The sequence below is a fragment of the Balaenoptera acutorostrata genome, chromosome 7, assembly GCF_949987535.1.
Source record: "Balaenoptera acutorostrata chromosome 7, mBalAcu1.1, whole genome shotgun sequence".
NCBI classification, from domain to species: Eukaryota; Metazoa; Chordata; class Mammalia; order Artiodactyla; family Balaenopteridae; genus Balaenoptera; species Balaenoptera acutorostrata.
The window spans coordinates 54,392,366-54,413,981 of NC_080070.1; the positions used below are offsets into that span (position 1 = coordinate 54,392,366).

A 21,616-nucleotide genomic window follows, 5' to 3' on the forward strand; every position below is an offset into this window, starting at 1 on the left:
GCTCTTGTTGTGTTTTTACTGTTCAACACTACACTCATCCAAGGAGCTCTGGTTTTTTGAAATGGAGGATGGGACTAGAAACCAAGATCTGGGCACTGATTTTTTTATATATGGGAGACTTGTACATTTGGTTAAGGGAGAAAAGTTCTAGTGGAGGAGACTAAAATAATAAAAGAGAGTGTTACAACTGAAGAGATAAATAGTTGGTAATAGGAATTAACAGACAGCACAAATAGGTAGACATTAAGTAAAAGGCACACCCATGTCTCTGATATTTAAGGGAAGAATGAGAGTGAGTCACATATAGCTTGAAACGGAATTGATGGCAAGAAAAAAAGCACATATGAGGTTTCCTTTTATTTATGTTATTTTATCACTTCATTTCATTTCAGAAGTAAGGTTACCATCCAGAACCACTGGTGTTGAATATGGGGTTGAAGATTTGACTTGATTAGAAAGGATTTTGAACAGTTGATGGAATGAACAGCAGATGATCTCTTAGAGGTAAGTAAAATTACGCTAAATAGCAGGGGTAGTGTCCATCTGAAGTTAGAAGAGCTAGCAGTGAGTCAAATCAGTTTCTTGTTTCTCCAGTAATGCTCTGTAGAATGAAAGAAAAAGAAGGAAAAGGTGAAATTACTTGCCCAGTAATGGTGTGATTTTGGTAATGACAGATAATAAGTATGTGTAAACACAATGAAATGTTTCCCAAAACAGAATTTTAAAACATTGTCACTGTTACATTTTCAGGATTTTGCATGCTGGTTTACATCCCCTTGGTAGCTTGAAATCGGTCCTGATGGGAGTGTTTATATCATGCATTGGAAAACACAAACTATCAGGCCTTTTATTTCCCCAGAGATGGTTGTTAAATACATAGCAAAACACCACTGCTTCTTCTCTTGTCATCCTACTTTTAGAGAAGGTTATCTGTATCTTTTGCTCAGTTTTGCCAACCTAAGGAAAACACTAAGGCAGAGCCATGGTATTCCCATGGAACAAATGGGCAATTTAACTTAATATCCCTCTCAGGTGGAGGTGGATGGACTTGTTTGTAAATCAGTATGTGCTTAGAGGGCCAGATGGAATAAGCCTTGGGGGAAGAAGAAGGGGAAACTCAGGATCTGGGCAGATCACAACACTTCTATAGCCCCAAGTTCAGTGGTCATAGTCCTGAACTTTCGGCAGATATTTGGGGTGAAGATAAAAATTGAGGCTCAAGTGCCTTGCAGTGGGTCTAAGTGGCAAGTGGGAAGCAGTCCTATGTGAATGTGACAAGACTCATGTGTTCCTTGTGTGGAAGGAGCACTTCCCTGGGAGTAAAAGTGATATCGTCTCATATGGTATCATACAATATGAGGGTGTTTGAAGAGGATGAAAGTATGAGGTTTTGAGGGCATGAGATTAGGATGGAAGGACAGCCAACTGGGAGGAGAGATGGTTTCCGTGGCAACGATTTAAGCAGCCCCACAATACTCTACAACCTGAAGGACCCCATGCTTGGTTTAATGATTTACTATTGCCATTTTGACATTCTTAATAATTTTTTATGTGTATTTGTTATGACCAGGGTTCTTGGCCTCCTTAATCAATAGAAATTGATCAGAGGCCAGAGAAGAAATTCAGGCAAGGCTTTACTGGGGCCCCTGCTGCAGCAGGGGTGGGTGAGAGCAAACAACAGGTTCTCTTGCTTGCTCCCTCCCCAAGGGGGGCTGAGCTCGTTCCTTATATGGGGTGAGGGTAAGGGTGTGTCCAGGGGTCTGGTCAGAGGGGTGGCTTAGGTGCTTTGCCCATCCCTTAGGTGATGTGTGCAGGGGGCATGCGCAGTACCCTGCTTTTGCTCCCGTTCCCTGCTTTAGCTCTAGGCTCTTCAGTAGTGGCTTTTGCTCCAGGCTCTTCAAGAGTTGGGGTTTTTTGTCTCTTTGTATCTTTTGTCCAGAATTTGCCCTAACTGCATGCATGCATGCACGCAGTTATTTTTAGTCCCATATAGTTTCTTTGTATTTTGTTGCTTGAGGAGAAGTGTGTCCAGGTGCAAGCATTGCAGCACTTCAGCAAAGGGTCCCAGCCTGTCTCATATTTATGATTTGTAAGAGAATGATGGGAGCATGCATGTGAGTAGAGGAGATATACACAATATAGCCTATCTAATGTTCCTTGCATCTCCATTCACATGTAGGGTTCACTGTGCCCCATGAACACAGAATTCCATGGGTAAACAAAGTGTGGGAGTTCAGCAAGACTCAAAGGGAGTACAAAAGCAATCATGTTACTTTTTTTTTCTTAACACTTTATTGGAGTATAATTGCTTTACACTGTTGTGTTAGTTTCTGCTGTATAAAAAAGTGGATCAGCTATACGTAAATCCATATCCCAATATCCCCTCCCTCTTGCCTCTCCCTCCCATCCTCCCTATCCCACCCCTCTAGGTGGTCACAAAGCACAGAGCTGATCTCCCTGTGCTATGCAGCTGCTTCCCACTAGCTATCTATTTTACATTTGGTAGTGTGTATATGTCCATGCAAATCTCTCACTTCATCCGGGCTTCCCCTTCCCCTTCCCCGTGTCCTTAAGTCCACTCTCTACACCTGTATCTTTATTCCTGTCCTGCTCCTAGGTTCTTCAGAACCATTCATTTTTTAGATTACATATATATGTGTTAGCATACGGTAATTGTTTTTCTCTTTCTGACTTACTTCACGATGTTTGACAGACTCTAGGTCCATCCACCTCACTACAAATGAACCAACTTCATTCCTTTTTATGGCTGAGTAATATTCCATTGTATATATGTGTCACGTCTTCCTTATCCATTTATCTGTCAGTGGACACTTAGGTTGCTTCCATGTCCTAGCTATTGTAACTACTGCTGCAATGAACATTGTGGTACATGAGTCTTTTTGAGTTATGTCTTTTTCAGGGTATATGCCCAGTATTGGGATTGCTGGGTCATATGGTAGTTCTCTTTTTAGTTTTTTAAGGAACCTCCATACTGTTCTCCATAGTGGCTGTATCAATTGACATTCCCACCAACAGTGTAAGAGGGTTTCCTTTTCTCCACACCCTCTCCAGCATTTATTGTTTGTAGATTTTTGATGATGGCCATTCTGACTGGTGTGAGGTGATACCTCACTGTAGTTTTGATTTGCATTTCTCTAATGATTAGTGATGTTGAGTGTCTTTTCATGTGTTTGTTGGCAATCTGTATATCTTCTTTGGAGAAATGTCTATTTAGGTCTTCTGCCCATTTTTGGATTGGGTTGTTTGTTTTTTTGATATTGAGCTGCATGAGCTGCCTGTATATTTTGGAGATTAATCCTTTGTCAGTTGCTTCAATTGCAAATATCTTCACCCATTCTGAGGGTTATCTTTTCATCTTGTTTATGGTTTCCTTTGCTTTGCAAAAGCTTTTAAGTTTCATTAGGTCCCATTGGTTTATTTTTGTTTTTATTTCCATTTCTCTAGAAGGTGGGTCAAAAAGGATCTTGCTGTGATTTATGTCATAGAGTGTTCTGCCTAAGCTTTTCTCTAAGAGTTTCATAGTGTCTGGCCTTACATTTAGGTCTTTAATCCATTTTGAGTTTATTTTTGTGTATGGGGTTAGGGAGTGTTCTAATTTCATTCTTTTACATGTAGCTGTCCAGTTTTTCCAGCACAACTTATTGAAGAGGCTGTCTTTTCTCCATTGTATATTCTTGCCTCCTTTATTAAGGATAAAGTGACCATATGTGTGTGGGTTTATCTCTGGGCTTTCTATCCTGTTCCATTGATCTATATTTCTGTTTTTGTGCCAGTACCATACTGTCTTGATGACTGCAGCTTTGTAGTATAGTCTGAAGTCAGGGAGCCTGATTCCTCCAGTTCCATTTTTCTTTCTTAAGATTGCATTGGCTCTTCGGGGTCTTTTGTGTTTCCATACAAATTGTGAAATTTTTTGTTCTAGTTCTGTGAAAAATGCCATTGGTAGTTTCATAGGGATTGCATTGAATCTGTAGATTGCTTTGGGTAGTAGAGTTATTTACACAATGTTGATTCTTCCAATCCAAGAACGTGGTATATCTCTCCATCTATTTGTATCATCTTTAATTTCTTTTATCAGTATCTTATAGTTTTCTACCTACAGGTCTTTTGTCTCCTTAGGTAAGTTTATTCCTAGATATTTTATTCTTTTTGTTGCAGTGGTAAATGGGAGTGTTTTCTTAATTTCACTTTCAGATTTTACATCATTAGTGTATAGGATTGCTATAGATTTCTGTGCATTAATTTTATATCCTGCTCCTTTACCAAATTCATTGATTAGCTCTAGTAGTTTTCTGGTAGCATCTTCAGGATTCTCTACGTATAGTATCATGTCCTCTGCAAACAGTGACAGTTTTACTTCTTCTTTTCTGATTTGGATTCCTTTTATTTCCTTTTCTTCTCTGATTGCTGTGGCTAAAACTTCCAAAACTATGTTGAATAATAGTCGTGAGAGTGGGTAACCTTCTCTTGTTCCTGATCTTGGTGGAAATGGTTTCAGTTTTTCACCATTGAGGACAATGTTGGCTGTTGGTTTGTCATATATGGCCTTTATTATGTTGAGGTGAGTTCCCTCTATGTCTACTTTCTGGAGAGTTTTTATCATAAATGTGTTGAATTTTGTCGAAAGCTTTTTCTGCATCTATTGAGATGATCATATGTTTTTTATCCTTCAATTTATTAATATGGTGTATCACATTGATTGATTTGCATATATTGAAGAATCCTTGCATTCCTGGGATAAACCCCACTTGATCATGGTGTATGATCCTTTTAATGTGCTGTTGGATTCTGTTTGCTAGTATTTTGTGGAGGATTTTTGCATCTGTATTCATCAGCGATATTGGTCTCTAGTTTTCTTACTTTGTGACATCTTTATCTGGTTTTGGTATCAGGGTGATGGTGGCCTCGTTGAATGAGTTTGGGAGTTTTCCTCCCTCTGCTATATTTTGGAAGAGTTTGAGAAGGATAGGTGTTAGCTCTTCTCTAAATGTTTGATAGAGATAGCCTCTGAAGCTATTTGGTCCTGGGCTTTTGTTTGTTGGAAGATTTTTTATCGCAGTTTCAATTTCAGTGCTTGTGTTTGATCTGTTTATATTTTCTATTTCTTCCTGGTTCAGTCTCAGAAGGTTGTGCTTTTCTAAGAATTTGTCCATTTCTTCCAGGTTGTCCATTTTATTGGCATAATTGCTTGTAGTAATCTCTTATGAGCTTCTGTATTTCTGCAGTGTCAGTTGTTACTCTCCTTTTTCATTTCTAACTCTGTTGATTTGAGTCTTCTCCCTTTTTTCTAGATGAGTCTGCCTAATGGTTTATCAATTTTGTTTGTCTTCTCAAAAAACGAACAAAATTGATTTTGTTTTTGATTATTGATCTTTGCTCTTGTTTCCTTCATTTCTTTTTCATTTATTTCTGATCTGAGCTTTATGATTTCTTTCCTTCTGCTAACTTTAGGGGGTTTTTTGTTCTTCTTTCTCTAATTGCTTTAGGTGTAAGGTTAGGTTGTTTATTTGAGATGTTTCTTGTTTTTTCAGGTAGGATTTTATTGCTATAAACTTCCCTCTTAGAACTGCTTTTGCTGCATCCCATTTTTTTGGGTCGTCGTGTTTTCATTGTCATTTGTTTCTAGGTATTTTTTATTTCCTCTTTGATTTCTTCAGTGATTACTTGGTTATTTAGTAGTGTATCATTTAGCCTTCATGTGTTTGTGTTTTTTACAGTTTTTTTTCCTGTAATTGATATCTAGTCTCATAGCATTGTGGTCAGAAAAGATACTTAATGCAATTTCAATTTTCTTACATTTACCAAGGCTTGATTTGTGTCCCAAGATATGATCTATCCTAGAGAATGCTCCATGAGCACTTGAGAAGAAAGTGTATTCTGTTGTTTTTGGATGGAATGTCCTATAAATATCAATTAAGTCCATCTCGTTTAATGTGTCATTTAAAACTTGAGTTTCCTTATTTATTTTCATTTTGGATGATCTTTCCATTCGTGAAAGTGGAGTGTTAAAATCCCCTACTATTATTTTGTTACCGTCTATTTCCCCTTTTTTGGCTGTTAGCATCTGCCTTATGTATTGAGGTACTCCTATGTTGGGTGAATAAATATTTACAATTGTTATATCTTCTTCTGGGATTGATCCCTTGATCATTACGTACTGTCCTTCTTTGTCCCTTGTAATAGTCTTTATTTTAAAGTCTATTTTATCTGATATGAGAATTGCTACTCCAGCTTTCTTTTGATTTCCATTTGCATGGAATATCTTTTTCCATCCCCTCACTTTCAGGCTGTATGTGTCCCTAGTTCTGAAGTGGGTCTCCTGTAGACAACATATATATGAGTCTTGTTTTTGTATCCATTCAGCCAGTCTATGTCTTTTGGTTGGATCATTTAATCCATTTACATTGCAGGTAATTATTGATATGTATGTTCTTATTACCATTTTCTTAAATGTTTTGGCTTTGTTATTGTAGGTCTTTTCCTTCTCTTGTGCTTCCTGCCTAGAGAAGTTCCTTTAGCATTTGTTGTAAAGCTGGTTTGGTGGTGCTGAATTCTCTCAACTTTTGCTTCTCGGTAAAGGGTTTTTTTTTTTTTATGCAGAATATTTTATTTATGTATTTGATATCTGTATAGGTGTCTCTGTCCCCATCTGTCTCTGTATTCTTATTGAACCGCAAAATTCCTAAAGGATGAGACTTGTATCTGTTTAACTCAATTTGTACACTCTCAGCAGAGCACAAGCATCAAATGGACATCTGACATATTTCAGTAATGATAAACACAAGAGAAAATCAAATATAAGTCAAAGAGACATATGAAAAAACATAGTTGAAGACACAAAATTCCTTATTTTAGGATTATGCTATACATAACTTGTAAAATCTACTTCTGTAAGTTTATATATGAGATTATATTGGTTTTATTACTTAAAGAAAAAGGGAGAAATTGCAATGAGTTACAGGAAGAAAATGCAAAGTAAAAGTAACAAATATTGGACTAAAAAAAAGCATAGTGATCAGTGAGGAAAAACAAGAAGTGGCGTGAAATAGATTTTCATTTCACTACACTGATTTTCTCTTCATACTAAAAAAAAAATGCCTTTTAGTCTTATTTGGATTGATTGGAAATGGGCAGTGATGATCTTTTTGGACTAGAAAACCAACAACACAGCTCATTAAAACAAAAGGAGCAAAAGAACAATAACCAAACCATACTTGTAGGGTCACTTCTAACATGGAAGCATAGGAAAAAAAAAGCTCAAAGGCCACATTCTCTCCACTGCATCCTCCTCAGTTCAGAGAGACAAGAAATGGCATGGAAAACATCTTACCCAATTAATCCAGAAACCTCTAAACTTCCATGACACTTTTGGAAAGGTTAACACGTTTAGCCCAGTATTTAGCATAGCCATTTCATGGTTAAAAATACATACTTAATGACAAGTAGATAAACCAATGATCAGAAAAACTGAGGCGTGCCATTCCCATTACAATGTGACGTTAAAGTGCTGTCTAAAGACATTTTATAAAGTAAAAAGTGTTTGAAGTTTAATTTTACAAAAATTGACACCATTAAAACCAACACAATTATTTGCTATGCATCCAATCACTGAGGTAACAATATTATAAAAATATGTAAAAAATATTCTAGTTTCATAATTACCAGATATGCTAATTCCCATACAGCTAGTATAAATTTGATTATTAAAAAAATAGTTTTGTTTCCTTAAAAGCACTTGAGTCATTTACCATTTAATATCAGATAGATATTTGCTATCCTGAAGTACCAAAAAAATTACAAATAAAAATGGCAATGTCTATACTCTGGGTTTCTTGTTGGGTAGATCCTGAAGACTAAACTTTGGAATTTCACCAGAAGGAGCATATGGAATTCTCTTTGAAGACACCTTTTTGCCAATTGTTTCAATCTGGAAGCCAATGGTTTGTAGTTCATTGTGGAGCCCATCCAGGACACGTCGTCCATCAAAGATAAAGGCTGGCTTCAGCATTTTTTTATGAATGCGTTCATAGTCCAGTTCCTTAAACATGTCCCATTCAGTGCAAATCACAACAGCATGGGCACCATCACATGCTTCATAGGGGTCCTTGGAAATGGTCACGAGCCGGGCCACTTTGTCATCCTCTGAAACTCCTGGATGAGAAAGATCCACAACTATTTGTTCCCTTGGTACTTTTGGATCATATATATGGAGGTGTGTGCCTTCATCCATCAAATATTTGCTAATATATATACTAGACGACTCTCTCGTATCACCGGTGTCTTTTTTGAATGCAAACCCCAAAATAGCTATCTTCTTATCAGTCACTGTGTTAAACAGACTGTCTATAATCCGGGAAGCAAACCTCCTTCTCTGGTAGTCATTCATGTCTATGACCTGCTGCCAATAACGAGCTACTTCGGGCAAATTTAGAGCCTCACAGAGATAAACCAAATTCAGAACATCCTTTTGAAAGCAACTCCCACCAAAACCAACACTGGCTTTCAGAAACTTATTTCCAATTCTCTGGTCCATTCCAATGGCTGTTGCCACCTCTTCTATATCAGCTCCTGTTGCTTCACAGAGGGCACTTATAGAGTTAATGCTGCTGATTCTCTGGGCTAGAAAAGCATTTGCTGCCAGTTTGGAAAGTTCTGAAGACCAAGTATTAGTGGTGAGGATCTTTTCTCTGGGAACCCAGTGCTCATACACAGTACACAGTGCTTGCACAGCTCTCTGACCCTCTGGGGTTTCATCCCCTCCAATCAGTACTCTGTCTGGGTTCTTCAGGTCCTTGATGGCCGTTCCTTCTGCCAAGAACTCAGGGTTGGACAGCACCTGTAAATTCAAGTTGGGTTTTGTGTTTGCATCAAATATTCGACGAATACTCTCTGCTGCCCGCACTGGGACTGTGCTTTTCTCAGTCACAATTTTGTACCCGTATGAGTTTTGCACAATGCGTCTAGCACAAGCTTCAATGTACTTCAGATCTGCTGCGCGGCCTTTCCCCATTCCGTAGGTTTTGGTTGGAGTGTTCACAGAAATAAATACAAGATCAGCTTCTTTAATGGCATCATCAATATTGGTAGAAAAAAATAGATTTTTTCCTCGACAGGATTCTACCACTTCTTTTAGTCCTGGCTCATAAATAGGAAGTGTAGGAGAGTTCCATGCATTGATTCTTGATTCATTGACATCAACAACCGTTACCCTGATTTCAGGGCACATATGAGCAATGACACTACATGTGGGTCCTCCAACATAGCCTGCACCGATGCAGCAGATCTTCTTAATTTCAAACATGATTGTACCACTTCCAGGCACAGACAGCGGTAACCGCTCCAATCCCGACCGCTCGGACAGCTCCTCGCTCTGGGCCACGCAGCCGCAGCTTCAGCAACCGCGCCCTGCTCCGTGTGCTCTCCCCTCAGCGCACACCCCTCTCAGGCTGCCAAGCGCCTCACCGCGAGTCCCGGGCCCGAGCCCGTATTTAAAGGTTTCCACCCGAGAAGGCGGAGGCTTCATTCCCCTGCAGCCAAGCCCTCCCGGACTTTGCCGTCCGCTGCATCCCTACTCACCCTCCCGCCACTGTAGGCCAGGGCCCCTCGGTAAAGGTTTTAATTTCTCCATCAAATCTCAATGAGATCCTTCCTGGGTAGAGTAATCTTGGTTGTAGTTTTTTTCCTTTCATCACTTTAAATATGTCCTGCCACTCCCTTCTGGCTTGCAGAGTTTCTGATGAAAGATCAGCTGTTAACTCTATGGGGATTCCCTTATATGTTATTTGTTGCTTTTCCCTTTCTGCTTTCAGTATTTTTTCTTTGTATTTAATTTTTGATAGTTTGATTAATATGTGTCTTGGCGTGTTTGTCCTTGGATTTATCCTGTATGGGACTCTCTGTGCTTCCTGTACTTGACTATTTCTTTTCCCATGTTAGGGAAGTTTTCAACTTTAATCTCTTCAAATATTTTTTCAGTCCCTTTCTTTTTCTCGTCTTCTTCTGGGACCCCTATAATCCAAATGTTGGCGCATTTAATGTTGTCCCAGAAGTCTCTGACACTGTCCTCAGTTCTTTTCATTCTTTTTTCTTTATTCTGCTCTGTGGTAATTATTTCCACTATTGTATCTTTCAGGTCACTTATCCATTCTTCTGCCTCAGTTATTCTGGTATTGAGTCCTTCAAGAGAATTTTTAATCTCATTTATTTTGTTGTTCATCATTGTTTGTTTGCTCTTTAGTTCTTCTAGGTCCTTGTTAAATGTTTCTGGTATTTTCTCCATTCTATTTCCAAAATTTTGGATCATCTTTACTATCATTACTCTGAATTGTTTTTCAGGTAGACTGCCTATTCGTAGTTGTTTTTGGTGTCTGCCCCCAGTGGGTAAGGTTGGTTCAGTGGGTTGTGTAGGCTTCATGGTGGAGGGGACTGATGCCTGTGTTCTGTTGCATGAGGTTGGGTCTTGTGTTTCTGGTGGACAGGACTGCGTCAGGTGGTGTGTTTTGGGGTTTCTGTGAACTTATTATGATTTTAGGCTGCCTCTCAGCTAATGGCTGAGGTTTTGTTCCTTTCTTGCTCGTTGTTTGACATGGGGTGTTCAGCACTGAAGCTTGCTGGTCGTTGAGTGGAGCTGGGTCTTAGCGTTGAGATGGAGATCTCTGGGAGAGCTTTCACCGATTGTTATTACTTGGGGCCGGGAGGTCTCTCGTGGTCCAATGTTCTGAACTCGGGTCTCCCATCCCAGAGGCTTAGGCCTGACACCCGGCCAGAGCACCAAGACCTTGTCAGCCACAGAGCTCAGAAGAAAAGGGAGAAAAAAAAGAAAGACACGGAATAGAATAGAATAGAACAGAATAGAATAGAGTAGAGTAGAATAGAATAGAATAGAAGTTATTAAAATAAAAAGTATATTATTAAAAGAAAAAAATAAAAGAAGTAATAAAAAAAGAAGAGAGCAACCAAACCAATAAACAAATCCACCAATGATAACAAGCACTAAAAAGTAAACTAAGGTAAACATAAAAATCAGAAACTAGTTAGTCGCCTACAGCAAACCCCAAGTAGATGTTCAGTAGGTGTTCTGTAGAAGTTGTTCCACATGTAGATGTATTTTTGATGTATTTGTGGGGAGGAAGGTGATCTCCACGTTTTAGTCCTCTGCCATCTTGAAGGTCCTCTACCTGATCTTTTTGATAATAGCCATTCTAACGCTGTTGAGATGATATACCTTATGAGGTAATATACCTCATTGTGGTTTTGATTTGCTTTAATGAGGTAATAAACCTTATTGTCATTTTGATTTGCATTTTGCATTAATCATCATTAATTTGATGATTAATGATGCAGATCTTTTCATGTACCTGTTAGCCATCTGTATGTCTTCTTTGGAAAAACATCTATTCTGATCTTCTGCTCATTGTTTAATTGGATTGTTGTTGTTGTTGTTGTTTTTGCTATTGAGTTGTATTTTTTCTTTTCAATATTGTTTTGGCTATTTAAGGTCCCCTGTGACTTAATATGAATTTTATGATGGGTTTTGCAGTTGTTGCAAAATATAACATTGGTATTTTGATAGGGATTGCATTGAATCTGTAGATTGCTTTGCATAATATTGATATCTTAATATTAAGTATTCTAATCTATGAATACAGGATGTGTTTCCATTTATTTATATTTTTTAAAATTTCTTTTGGCAGTGTTTTGTAGTTTTTATTGTGTATGTCTTTCACCTCCTTGGTTAAGTTAATTCCTAAACATTTAATTTTTTGATGCTACTATAAATGGAATTACATAAGTATTTTCCTTTTCAGCTTGTTCATTGTTGGTGTATATAAATGCAACTGAGTTGCATTTGTTGTGTGTTGACTTTGTAACCCTGCTACTTTTCTGAATTTATTTTTTAGTACATATAAGATCATATTTTATGAATAGAGAAAATTTTATTTCTCCCTTTCCAATTTGTATACTTTTAATTTCTCTTTCTTGCATAGTTATTCTAGATAGACCTTCCAGTGCTCTGTTGAGTAGAAGTGATGCAAGTGAAAAGTTTCAGTCTTTCATCATTTAATTTGATGTTTTCTGTGAGTTTTTCATGTATGTTGTGAGCTTTTATTATGTTGAGGTAATTTCCTTTTATTCCTAGTTTGTTGAGTGATTTTATCATGAAAGGATATTGAATTTTGCCAAATGCTTTTCTGTATCAGTTGAGATAATCATGTTTTTTTCCCCTTCATTCTGTTAGTATGGTGTATTACATTGATAGATTTGTTTGTCAAGCCATCCTTACATTCCAGATACAAACCCCAGTTGATCATGATGCACAATTCTTTTATTATGTTGCTGAATTTGGTTTGCTAGTACTTGATTAAGAATTTTTGTATCCATGTTCAAAAGGAATATTGGTCTGTTGTTTTCTTTTTCTGTAGTGTCTTTGTATGGCTTTGGTATCAGGATAATGCTAGCCTTCATAAAATGAGTTTAGGAAGTGTTCCTTCCTATTCAATTTTGAAAAAGTTTGATAACAATTGGTTTTAATTCTTCTTTAAGTATTTGGTAGAATTTACCAGCAAAGCCATCTGGCCTAAGACATTTCTTTGTCAGAAGATTTTGATTACGTATTCAACCGCTTGCTAGTTATACTAGTCTATTTAGATATGTTATTTCTTCATGATTTAGTCTTGGTAGGTTTTCTGTTTCCAGAAATCTGTCAGTTTCATCAAGTTTATTCAATATGTTGGCACACAGCTGTTCATAGTACTCAATTATAATCCTTTTTATTTCTATAGAATCAGTGAAAATGTTTCCACTTTCATTTCTGATTTTAGTAATTTGAGTCTTCTCTTTTTTTCTTAGCCCCTCTTGCCAAAAGTTTTATTGATCTTTTCAAAGAACCAACTTTTGGTTCCATTGATTCTCTCTATTGTTTTTTTATTCTCTGTTTTGTTTATCTGAATTCTAATCCTTATTATTTCCTTCTTTCATCTAGCTTTGGGTTTAGTTTGTTCTTTCTCTAGTTTCTCAAGTGGTAGAGTTAGGTTGTTAATTTGAGATATTTCTTGTTTTTTAATATCTGCATTTACAGGTTTACATTTCCCCCTTACCATCACTTTCACTGTTTCAAAGGTTTTGGTATGTTATGTTTTCATTTTCATTTTTTTCCAGTTTTACTTCTGGTACTGATTTCTAACTTCATTCGTTTGGTCAGAGAAGATACGTTCCCTGATATTTATCTTTTAAAATCTATTGAGATGTAATCTGTGGCTTAATATATGGTCTATCCTGGAAAATGTCCCATGTTCCATTGAGATGAATGTGTATCCTGTCGTTGTTGGGTAGAGTATCCTGTATATGTCTTTTAGGTCTAACTGGTTTATTACATTATTTAAATCCTTATTTCCTTTCTTAATTTCTGTCTTCTGTTGTATCCATTTTTGAGAGTGATGTATTGAGGTCTCCAACTATTATTGTAGAGTTGTCTATTTCTTCCTTTAGTTCTATCAGTTTTTGCTTCATATATTTTGCTAGTCTATTATTAGTTGTGTAAATAATTGTAATTTTTATATCTTCTTGCTGTGGTGGAACTAATAATATATACTATCCTTCTTTGTCTCGTCACTGCTTTTGATTTAAAGTATTTTATCTCCTATTAGTATAGCTACCCCTGCTCCCTTTTGATTTCTCTTTGCTTGGAATATAATTCTCCATCCTTTCACTTTCAAGCTATTTGTGTCTTTAGGAGTAAAGTGAGTCTTGTAAACTTTATATAGTTGGATCATGTGTTTTTATTCATTCTGCCAGTTGCTGTCTTTTGATTGGAGAGTGTAATCCATTTTATTTAAAGTAATTACTGATAAGGAGGGTTTTAATTCTGTCAATTTTCTATTTGTTTTTCGTACACCTTATAGATTTTTTTGTTTCTCATTTTGTGCATTACTGTCTTCTTTTTTGTTTAATTGGATTTTTTTTTTTTTGGTAGTGAAACATTTAAATTCTTATTTTCTTTTGTATATATTCTGTAGTTGTTTTCTTCGTGGCTACCATGAATATTATATTTAACATCCTAAAGTTATAACACCCTAAATTGAATTTATAGAAACTTAACTTAAATAAAATACAGAAACTCTGTTCCTTTACAGCTCCATGCCCATCCCTTTCAGTTGTCAATATCACAAAATTATATCTTTATAAATTGTGTACCCCAAAACATAAACTAATAATTATTTTAAAGGCATTAGTTTTTTAAATTATGTAGAAAACAACATGTGGATTTACAAACTGAAGTTATAGTAATACTAGTTTTGGACTAATTGAAAAAATGTATATTAATCTCTTAAATCATGTAGAAAACAAAAAGTAGAGTTACAAATCATTGTTACAATATTAGTAGCTTTTGTAATTGCCTATTTTTTACCTTTATTGAGGTCTTTATTTTTTCATATGGCTTCAGTTATTGTCTAGCATCCTTTTATTTCACCTTGCTGGACTCTCTCAAACATTTCTTAAAAGGCAGGTCTAGTGGTAATGGATTCCTTCAGCTTTTGTTTTTCTGGAAATGTCTTAATTTTACCTTCCCTCTCAAAGTGTAGTTTTTCAGGATATAGTATTCTTAGTTGAAAGGTTTTTATTCTTCTTGGTTTTTTTGTTTGTTTGTTTTGTTTCTCTTTTAGCATTTTGAATACATCAGCCATTGTCTTCCAAACGCCAAAGTTTCTGATGAGAAATCTGTTGACAGTCTAATTGAGGATACCTTATGTGTGCTCATCCTGGCTCCCATAAGCTGTGAGCTGGCTTATATAGGAACATGTGCACAGCTACCTGACACTGGCGTTGGGGTGGATTTGAGTAGATGCTACTGTGTTAAGAGCTGAAATTAACTGCAGTTTCCTATTCAAGCCTTCCCTTGAAAGTTGCAAGCCTTCAATAGACACTAGGGTTCCAAAATAGTTATATCAGACAGATTCTGCAAGTGGAATTTTGTTGTCTATTTGGGGAGACAGATTCCTGGTGCTTCCTACTTTACCATCTTTCCAGAATCCTCTCCCATTTGGTTCTCTTTGATAGCTTTTTGTTTCTTCTCCAAGGTTTGATTTTCTTTTCTCATCATGATCATGTTTTTATTGAGCATAGTTATAAGTTATTTTACACCTTCTTGTAATTTCAGTACCTGATTCTTCTTGGGATGAGCCTCAGTTGACTGTTTTTCTAGGATCTTGTTTACCCATTCCTGATTCTTCATGAGTCAAGTAATTTTTAATTGTGTCCTGTGCATCATGGATTTTATGTTGTGGAGTCTCTGGATTTTGTTATATTTCTCAGAACTGTGTTGGTGATTTGTTTTAGTAGGTCATTCATTTGGTTGGAGTCAAATTACAAACTCTGCCTCTTGGCTGGCAGCTTAAATATCAGTTCAGTTATTTTATCTCATCTTCTAGTATAGAAAGGCTGTGGGTTTTCTGTTGACATTTTAGCCACTTTTGTGGTGCCAACTTCAGTTTGCCATCAGTATAAAAGCTATAGTAACTGAAAACTTACATTATCCTGGTTCATTCTGGTCCTGTAGAAACTTAGCTATTATGGAAGCCTGTTTTTGCAGTATTTTCTAAAATTTTATGGACTTTAAAAATATTTTAATATCGTAATTTAGATCTTTATAATATTACTTCATTTTATATTCAAATGCTGAATATTTCATGATGATTAAATCTTTCCAAAGACTCCTTCAAACACTTTCCAAAATTGAATTTTTCCAAATTATATTCAGATACTGATAGAATGATTTTACAACTACCAAAATAGAATGTTTTTCACTTTAAGCATTTAAATTAACCAACTATATGATTAAACTCAATTAGGATGCTGAATATTGTGAAGCAAACTAAAAGTTTATGAAGAAGGTATTTCAGTATTCAAAAGGCTTCAGTGGGAATTTTGTCTCTGTAAAGACCAAAGATTTGTGATCTAGGTTGGTAGTGACCTTAGAAAAAAAACAAGGGAATAAATTATTGTGTCAAAATTACCTTTATAGGTAATGTTTTTGATGTCAGAGGGCAATCTCTGCTTCCCTTTCTTCTTATAATTGTATCAGTTTCTCACTGTTAAAGAATTCCTCATCCCAAGCTACTCTATTATGTCTGGAATTTGTAGAAAGGTCAGTGAGTCTCAGGAGTTGTGATTACTTTTTCTAGCTGACATTTATTGATCTCATTACCTTCATGCTCATATTTCAAAAACTTTTTTTCATTCTGTTACCATTTGAAAGATGACAGAAATGCTGCAGTGCTCACTGTATTAGAACTGTATGTAATTAAAATCTGTACTCTGTGTTTCATCACAATTTCACTGTCAGAACCACAGCATGTATTATTTATAAATAAGATTGTAATAATTAGAATACACAATGTGCATAAAATCAAGGCTGAACATATAACATATATTTTATTTCTTTTCAAAGAAATGAATGTTGTAAAATCTTTGGGCATAAACCTTTTGCTAGTGCTGAATGGTTCACTTGATTCTCACCTCTGCCTATACTTAGTTTTAAATGACTACTTTCAGAAAAGTTTACACTTTTACATAAGCAGTTATGTCCTATAAAAATCCTAAAAACAAGGGGTAATAAAGAGATGTGAATAGAGGTGATTAAGTAAAATTAGACATAAACATCTTTCAAATCTCCTTACTAAGACTAATTCGTAAATAGATATATTTATCAAATAAATATATATCTCTTTCTAAATAGTTAAGTCCACAGTTCTAGCCCAATTTAATTTGTTACATCAAAAAACATTTAAAGGGATTGTGAAAATTTTTTTAAGTTATACTTAGATAAGGAGTAATAGGAATATATATGTAAGAATAGCCCTATCTTTTGTCTGTTTAAACCACAATTATACTTAGGGAATCTGTCCTTCCTATTTGCCAAAGTCCATTCAACCAGAAAGATTTAAGGAGTCTCTCTATGAGAATCAAAAATAGACCCAGGGCATTCAGCTGTCATGATGAATCAGAAATCTAATTTATGAAGTATTTTCTAGAGGATGTTTTAGGTTGATTAATTAACAAATGGCTCTAACTTACAGATGCTAATAAATTGTAGTTGATTGTTATGACTGAAACCACTATTGAATAGGTCTGCCATTGTTTACTATGTAATCTTAGCTGTTTTTGCTACAGACTTGACTCCTATTAATTCATTTCTGAGAATCACTAATTTCTTTATTCTTCCTCCTAACTTGAGGGATAAGGTTTGGAGAAGCATGGTCTGCCTCTCAGTACCATGCATGGTTTTGAGGGATCTAGTAAGACCCTTAATCTAGAATTTTATCCATGTTTTTTAAATTTGCAGTTTCTTGCTTTACTCGTATCTGTATGATGATCACTGACCCACTGTATTTGTCAGGCAAATGCCAACCTTAAAGTTTGCCCAAAACAAAGATATAGTAATTTTTGAGCCAATTAGGCTAAAAAAAAAATTTCTGGATTGAAGACTCTGCTAGCCTTAATAGAATATGCTAAATCCGGGAAATAAGTGTTTTCATGGACCATTTTATAATATATGGATAATATATGTAGAGTTGAGAGGTTCTCTTTATAATAATTGAATTCATCTAGGTGGGCCATAAACTAGTTAAAAAAAGAAAAGTGGTCTATTTTAATGATACCCATGAATTCAGATGTTGGAGGCCACATCTCTGCTTGTCATCACCAAGAAGCTTTTTGTATGAGTATTGTTATGGTTAAAGCTGATTATATGAAATCAAATCAACATATTTACTGAATAGTACATTGGTTAGGTACCATGCTACCTTTAGTAGAAAATATGAGAAAGGTTCTGGTACCAAGTACTGGGTTAGTCAGTTACGAGTGTTATTTTATTTGTTCCCAGAAGCATAGAAAAGTGTATTAGTTCCATTTTATAGCTGATGAAATAGGTTCTTGGTTAGTAAGTAGAACAGAAATGATTAGATCCCAGGAATGCCAAAATCTAAAGCCCCTTGCGCTATGGTAATATCTTCAAACTTCTTTGCTCACATAGCCTTTGAATGAATTGTGAAAAATATGCTACTCATGTAGGTTTAAGTAGATAGCTAAAAATTTTAGTTGAAATTTTGAATAGTCATAAAAATACAATTTGACCTATTATAAACTTTCACATAAAAATTAATCTCCAGATCACTCTCTTAAAAATGTGTCTAATTAAACCTAAGTACCACAATGATTTGATGCTCTCAATCATTTATTTTTTAAAAGTACACAGAGATTATTTTTATGTTTAGTAGTTTTACATAATACCTTTTTCTCTTAGATCTCTGAGTTTCATTCTACAACCTTCAAAAAATTTTATCTTGAAGTAGTATTTTTATGCTTGACATCTTTTATTGATCATCCTATTATACTTCTCTGTAACAAAAATATGTATAATTCAAAATTATTTTTTAAAATTTCCTATAATCATAAGGCTCTAATGTACTAAGAAATATCTTTATAATTAATCTGTCAATACAATTTTTATTAGTTCTAATGTGATCAGAACAATATACATACATTAAAAGACTGATAATTATTAAATATGAACATTAAGATTTATTGGTCATACATTTCTAAATGAGAAAGATGAAACTTTTTCAACTCTTCTATCTATGGATGAATATTAAGAATCGTTAGAATAAGGTAGAGTTCAATCAAGTATGTTGGTTTTAGTTTCTGCTTTTATGAATGTAATTGCTGAGAATCCATTTCACATAATTAAGTGGATGGGGGTAGAAGTATCAATGTTATTCAATTTTTTTGAAGTTTTTATAGACATATGCCAAAAGGCACTAAAATTGTTTTTAGTAATATGTTACTGATTTGACTGGACATGCCTTCAATTTTGTTGAAAGAATTTAAATCCAACTGACTTGCAAAACAAGTTGTTAAAACAGTCATTAAAGTCATTCACTTGGTCAACATCAACACCAGTATTTCAATCAAACTGAACTTTCATTTGATGCCTGGGATAGTTTTATTGGCTAGGGTCAGACTTCACAGCAAGATTCTGGATAGTGAGAGAGAATCTTTTCTTGGGTAAAGTAGGATTATGAAAGGGTTATGAAAGGGGAGTTGGGAATAAAGAATCGGCAAAACCTACTCTTCCTCAGATCATTATTGGAAGAGTCCACATAGAAGCTAAAGATATGAAAAGCATCAATGTTTCTTTGGAAACTAACCACCCTTTGGAAAGTCTTTGTGTATCCTCTGGTATATTTATATCCAACCAGTATGAAAACCATAGCTCCATGCCACACTGTGGAAATTGCAGTCTAATTAAAAAGAGTGAACAGATATTTAATTTCAATAAAACAATACAAATTTTAATAAAAGTAGTTCAAGTCCACAGTAAAACAAATGTCACAAGATTGTTTCAGATTAATTGCAGTCACACCGCATGTATTTTTTCATTCCATAATTTGTCAATAATGTTCATCCAAACACTGACATTATATATAAGCCAGCATGTAGTACAAAATTGAGTCAAAGAGATCTAACATTCTTTTTATAGTTTAAACACTCAAGTTTTTATGTATCTTATCAAATAAAGGTAAAAGAGCAAGAAATTTGTGTCCCTTCAGGCTGTCACCCCAAGGTTGCCCTTGAACTAAGGGCAGAACTGAAATTAGGCAAAAGTTATCAGCAATAATCCCCATCCATACTGTTTCTCATCTGTTCTTGCTGCCACCAACCACCATGCTCCCTTAAACATATAAACTCTGTGAGCCCCATCTGAGCTTGACAAAGATGTATTACAAACTCTCACAAACATCTTTCTGTCAAATCCTTCATTCTCATGTTTGACTTTATGTGTTTTATGTAACAGACACATAGAAGTGCATGGCTGTTATAGCTATAGGGTAGATAATAACCCTTCGATCAGTGTAAACAATCCTTGTTGCCTCTGCAATTTTTAAAAATCTACTCTGTTAATGTTGACACTTCTGCTTTCTTCTTCTTCTTTTTACTTTGGCAAACTTTTATTTATTGTTATATTTTTAATATTTCTGCAGCATCTTGCTTTAGATATATTTCTTCTAGGCGTAATATATTCCTTTAAACCAAATCAGATGAATCAGTTTCTTTTGCTGAGTGAATTTAAATGAATTATATTCATTGATATAACTGAGATGCCTGTTGTATTAGTTTTCTAGTGCTGAGTAAAGAATAACTACAAACATAGTGGCTTCAAATAGTACCAATTTATGATCGTACAGAGCTGTAGGTCATAAATCCAGGCACAGAGAGGCTAGGTTCTCAGCTGGTTGTCTTTTCCTCTGAAGCTCAGGTTCTTCCTCCAAACTGATTCAAGTTGTTGGCAGATTTCAGTTCCTTGATGCATGCCTGCTAGAGAGTCACTCTCATGCTCTCAAGTCCATGCCACGTGACCCCTCTATCTTCAAAGTCAGCAATGGAGAACTTCCTGCACATCAATTCTGTGTTCCAGAATTTGAATCTCTTTTCCAGGAAGAGGCTCACCTAACTTATCCTCACCTATGCTCAGGCCTACTAAGGATAATCTCCCTTTCTTAAGGTCAACTGTGCAAGTAGCATAACCTAATCACAAGAGTGACTGTTCCATAATATTCACAAAGCCTACCTACCCTTCACAGAGGGGATTATACAGAAGTGTGCAGGAAAGTGCAGAAATTTTGGGACCATTTTGGAATAGTGCTTACCATACTTGACTTTACTTTTATAATCTTACTTTATAATTTATTTGGGCCTTAAAATTATTTTTCTAAAAATTTTTAAAAGACTATTTTTTAGAGCAGTTTTAGGTTTATAACAAAATTGATAGGTAGGTACAGAGATTGCTGGAAAAAAAAACCCTGCACACACACATTCATAGTCTCCCCCATTATCAACATCACTCATCAGAATAGTACTTTTTTTTTTTTTTACCAAAAATAAACATAAGGAATTTTTCTTTGTGAACAAACCTTAAATTATAAAAGTAGTTTGGGTAATGATTAAGAGTATGGTGGTCAAGGGCATAGCTCTGAAGCCGTCACTTAGATTGAGATCACACCTCCTATTCTATGTGATTCGGGGCAAGTTACTTACCTTCTCTTTGCCTCAGTGTCTCATCTGTGTGATGGGAACAATATTACCTACTCCCCAGGGCAATTTTGATGATTAAGTGATTTAATTTGTACAAGGAACACAGGGTCCAGGAGAACAGCATTCAGTAAGTGTTAGCTATTAGTATTTCTCTTTCACAGTTACATGGAAGATACTTATCCTGTTTTAAAACCTACTAGTTTTCCACTATATGTTGAAACTATATTTCTCTAATCACATATAATATCTACTTCTATGTAATATCTAATGATGAGTTTAGCAAGTATTTGCTGTTATGCATGTCCTAGTCTTTATTAACATTCTATTTAATGTCAGGCCTCTATGATAAGTTAACAGAAAATTGAAGAAGGTGAAGAAGCCTGCAATGTTGGTTTATGTGGAAAGGAGATTCATAGGCAAAGTGAACACAGGCTCCTGGGATGAGCAAGGGTCAGATGTGTTCTAGAAAATAGAAAATATGCCAGTGTGACTAGAGGTAAACAAG

The 21,616-nt window shown here is 35.5% G+C and overlaps 1 protein-coding gene across 1 annotated transcript; it reads right to left on the minus strand.

The window, feature by feature from the left end:
• Window positions 1–7,476: 7,476 nt before the first annotated feature.
• LOC130708646 (UDP-glucose 6-dehydrogenase-like) lies at window positions 7,477–9,585 on the minus strand. Its single transcript, XM_057550615.1, has one exon. The coding sequence runs from the start codon at window positions 9,320–9,322 to the stop codon at window positions 7,838–7,840; it is 1,485 nt and encodes a 494-aa protein (XP_057406598.1). The 5' UTR covers window positions 9,323–9,585; the 3' UTR covers window positions 7,477–7,837.
• Window positions 9,586–21,616: the final 12,031 nt, after the last annotated feature.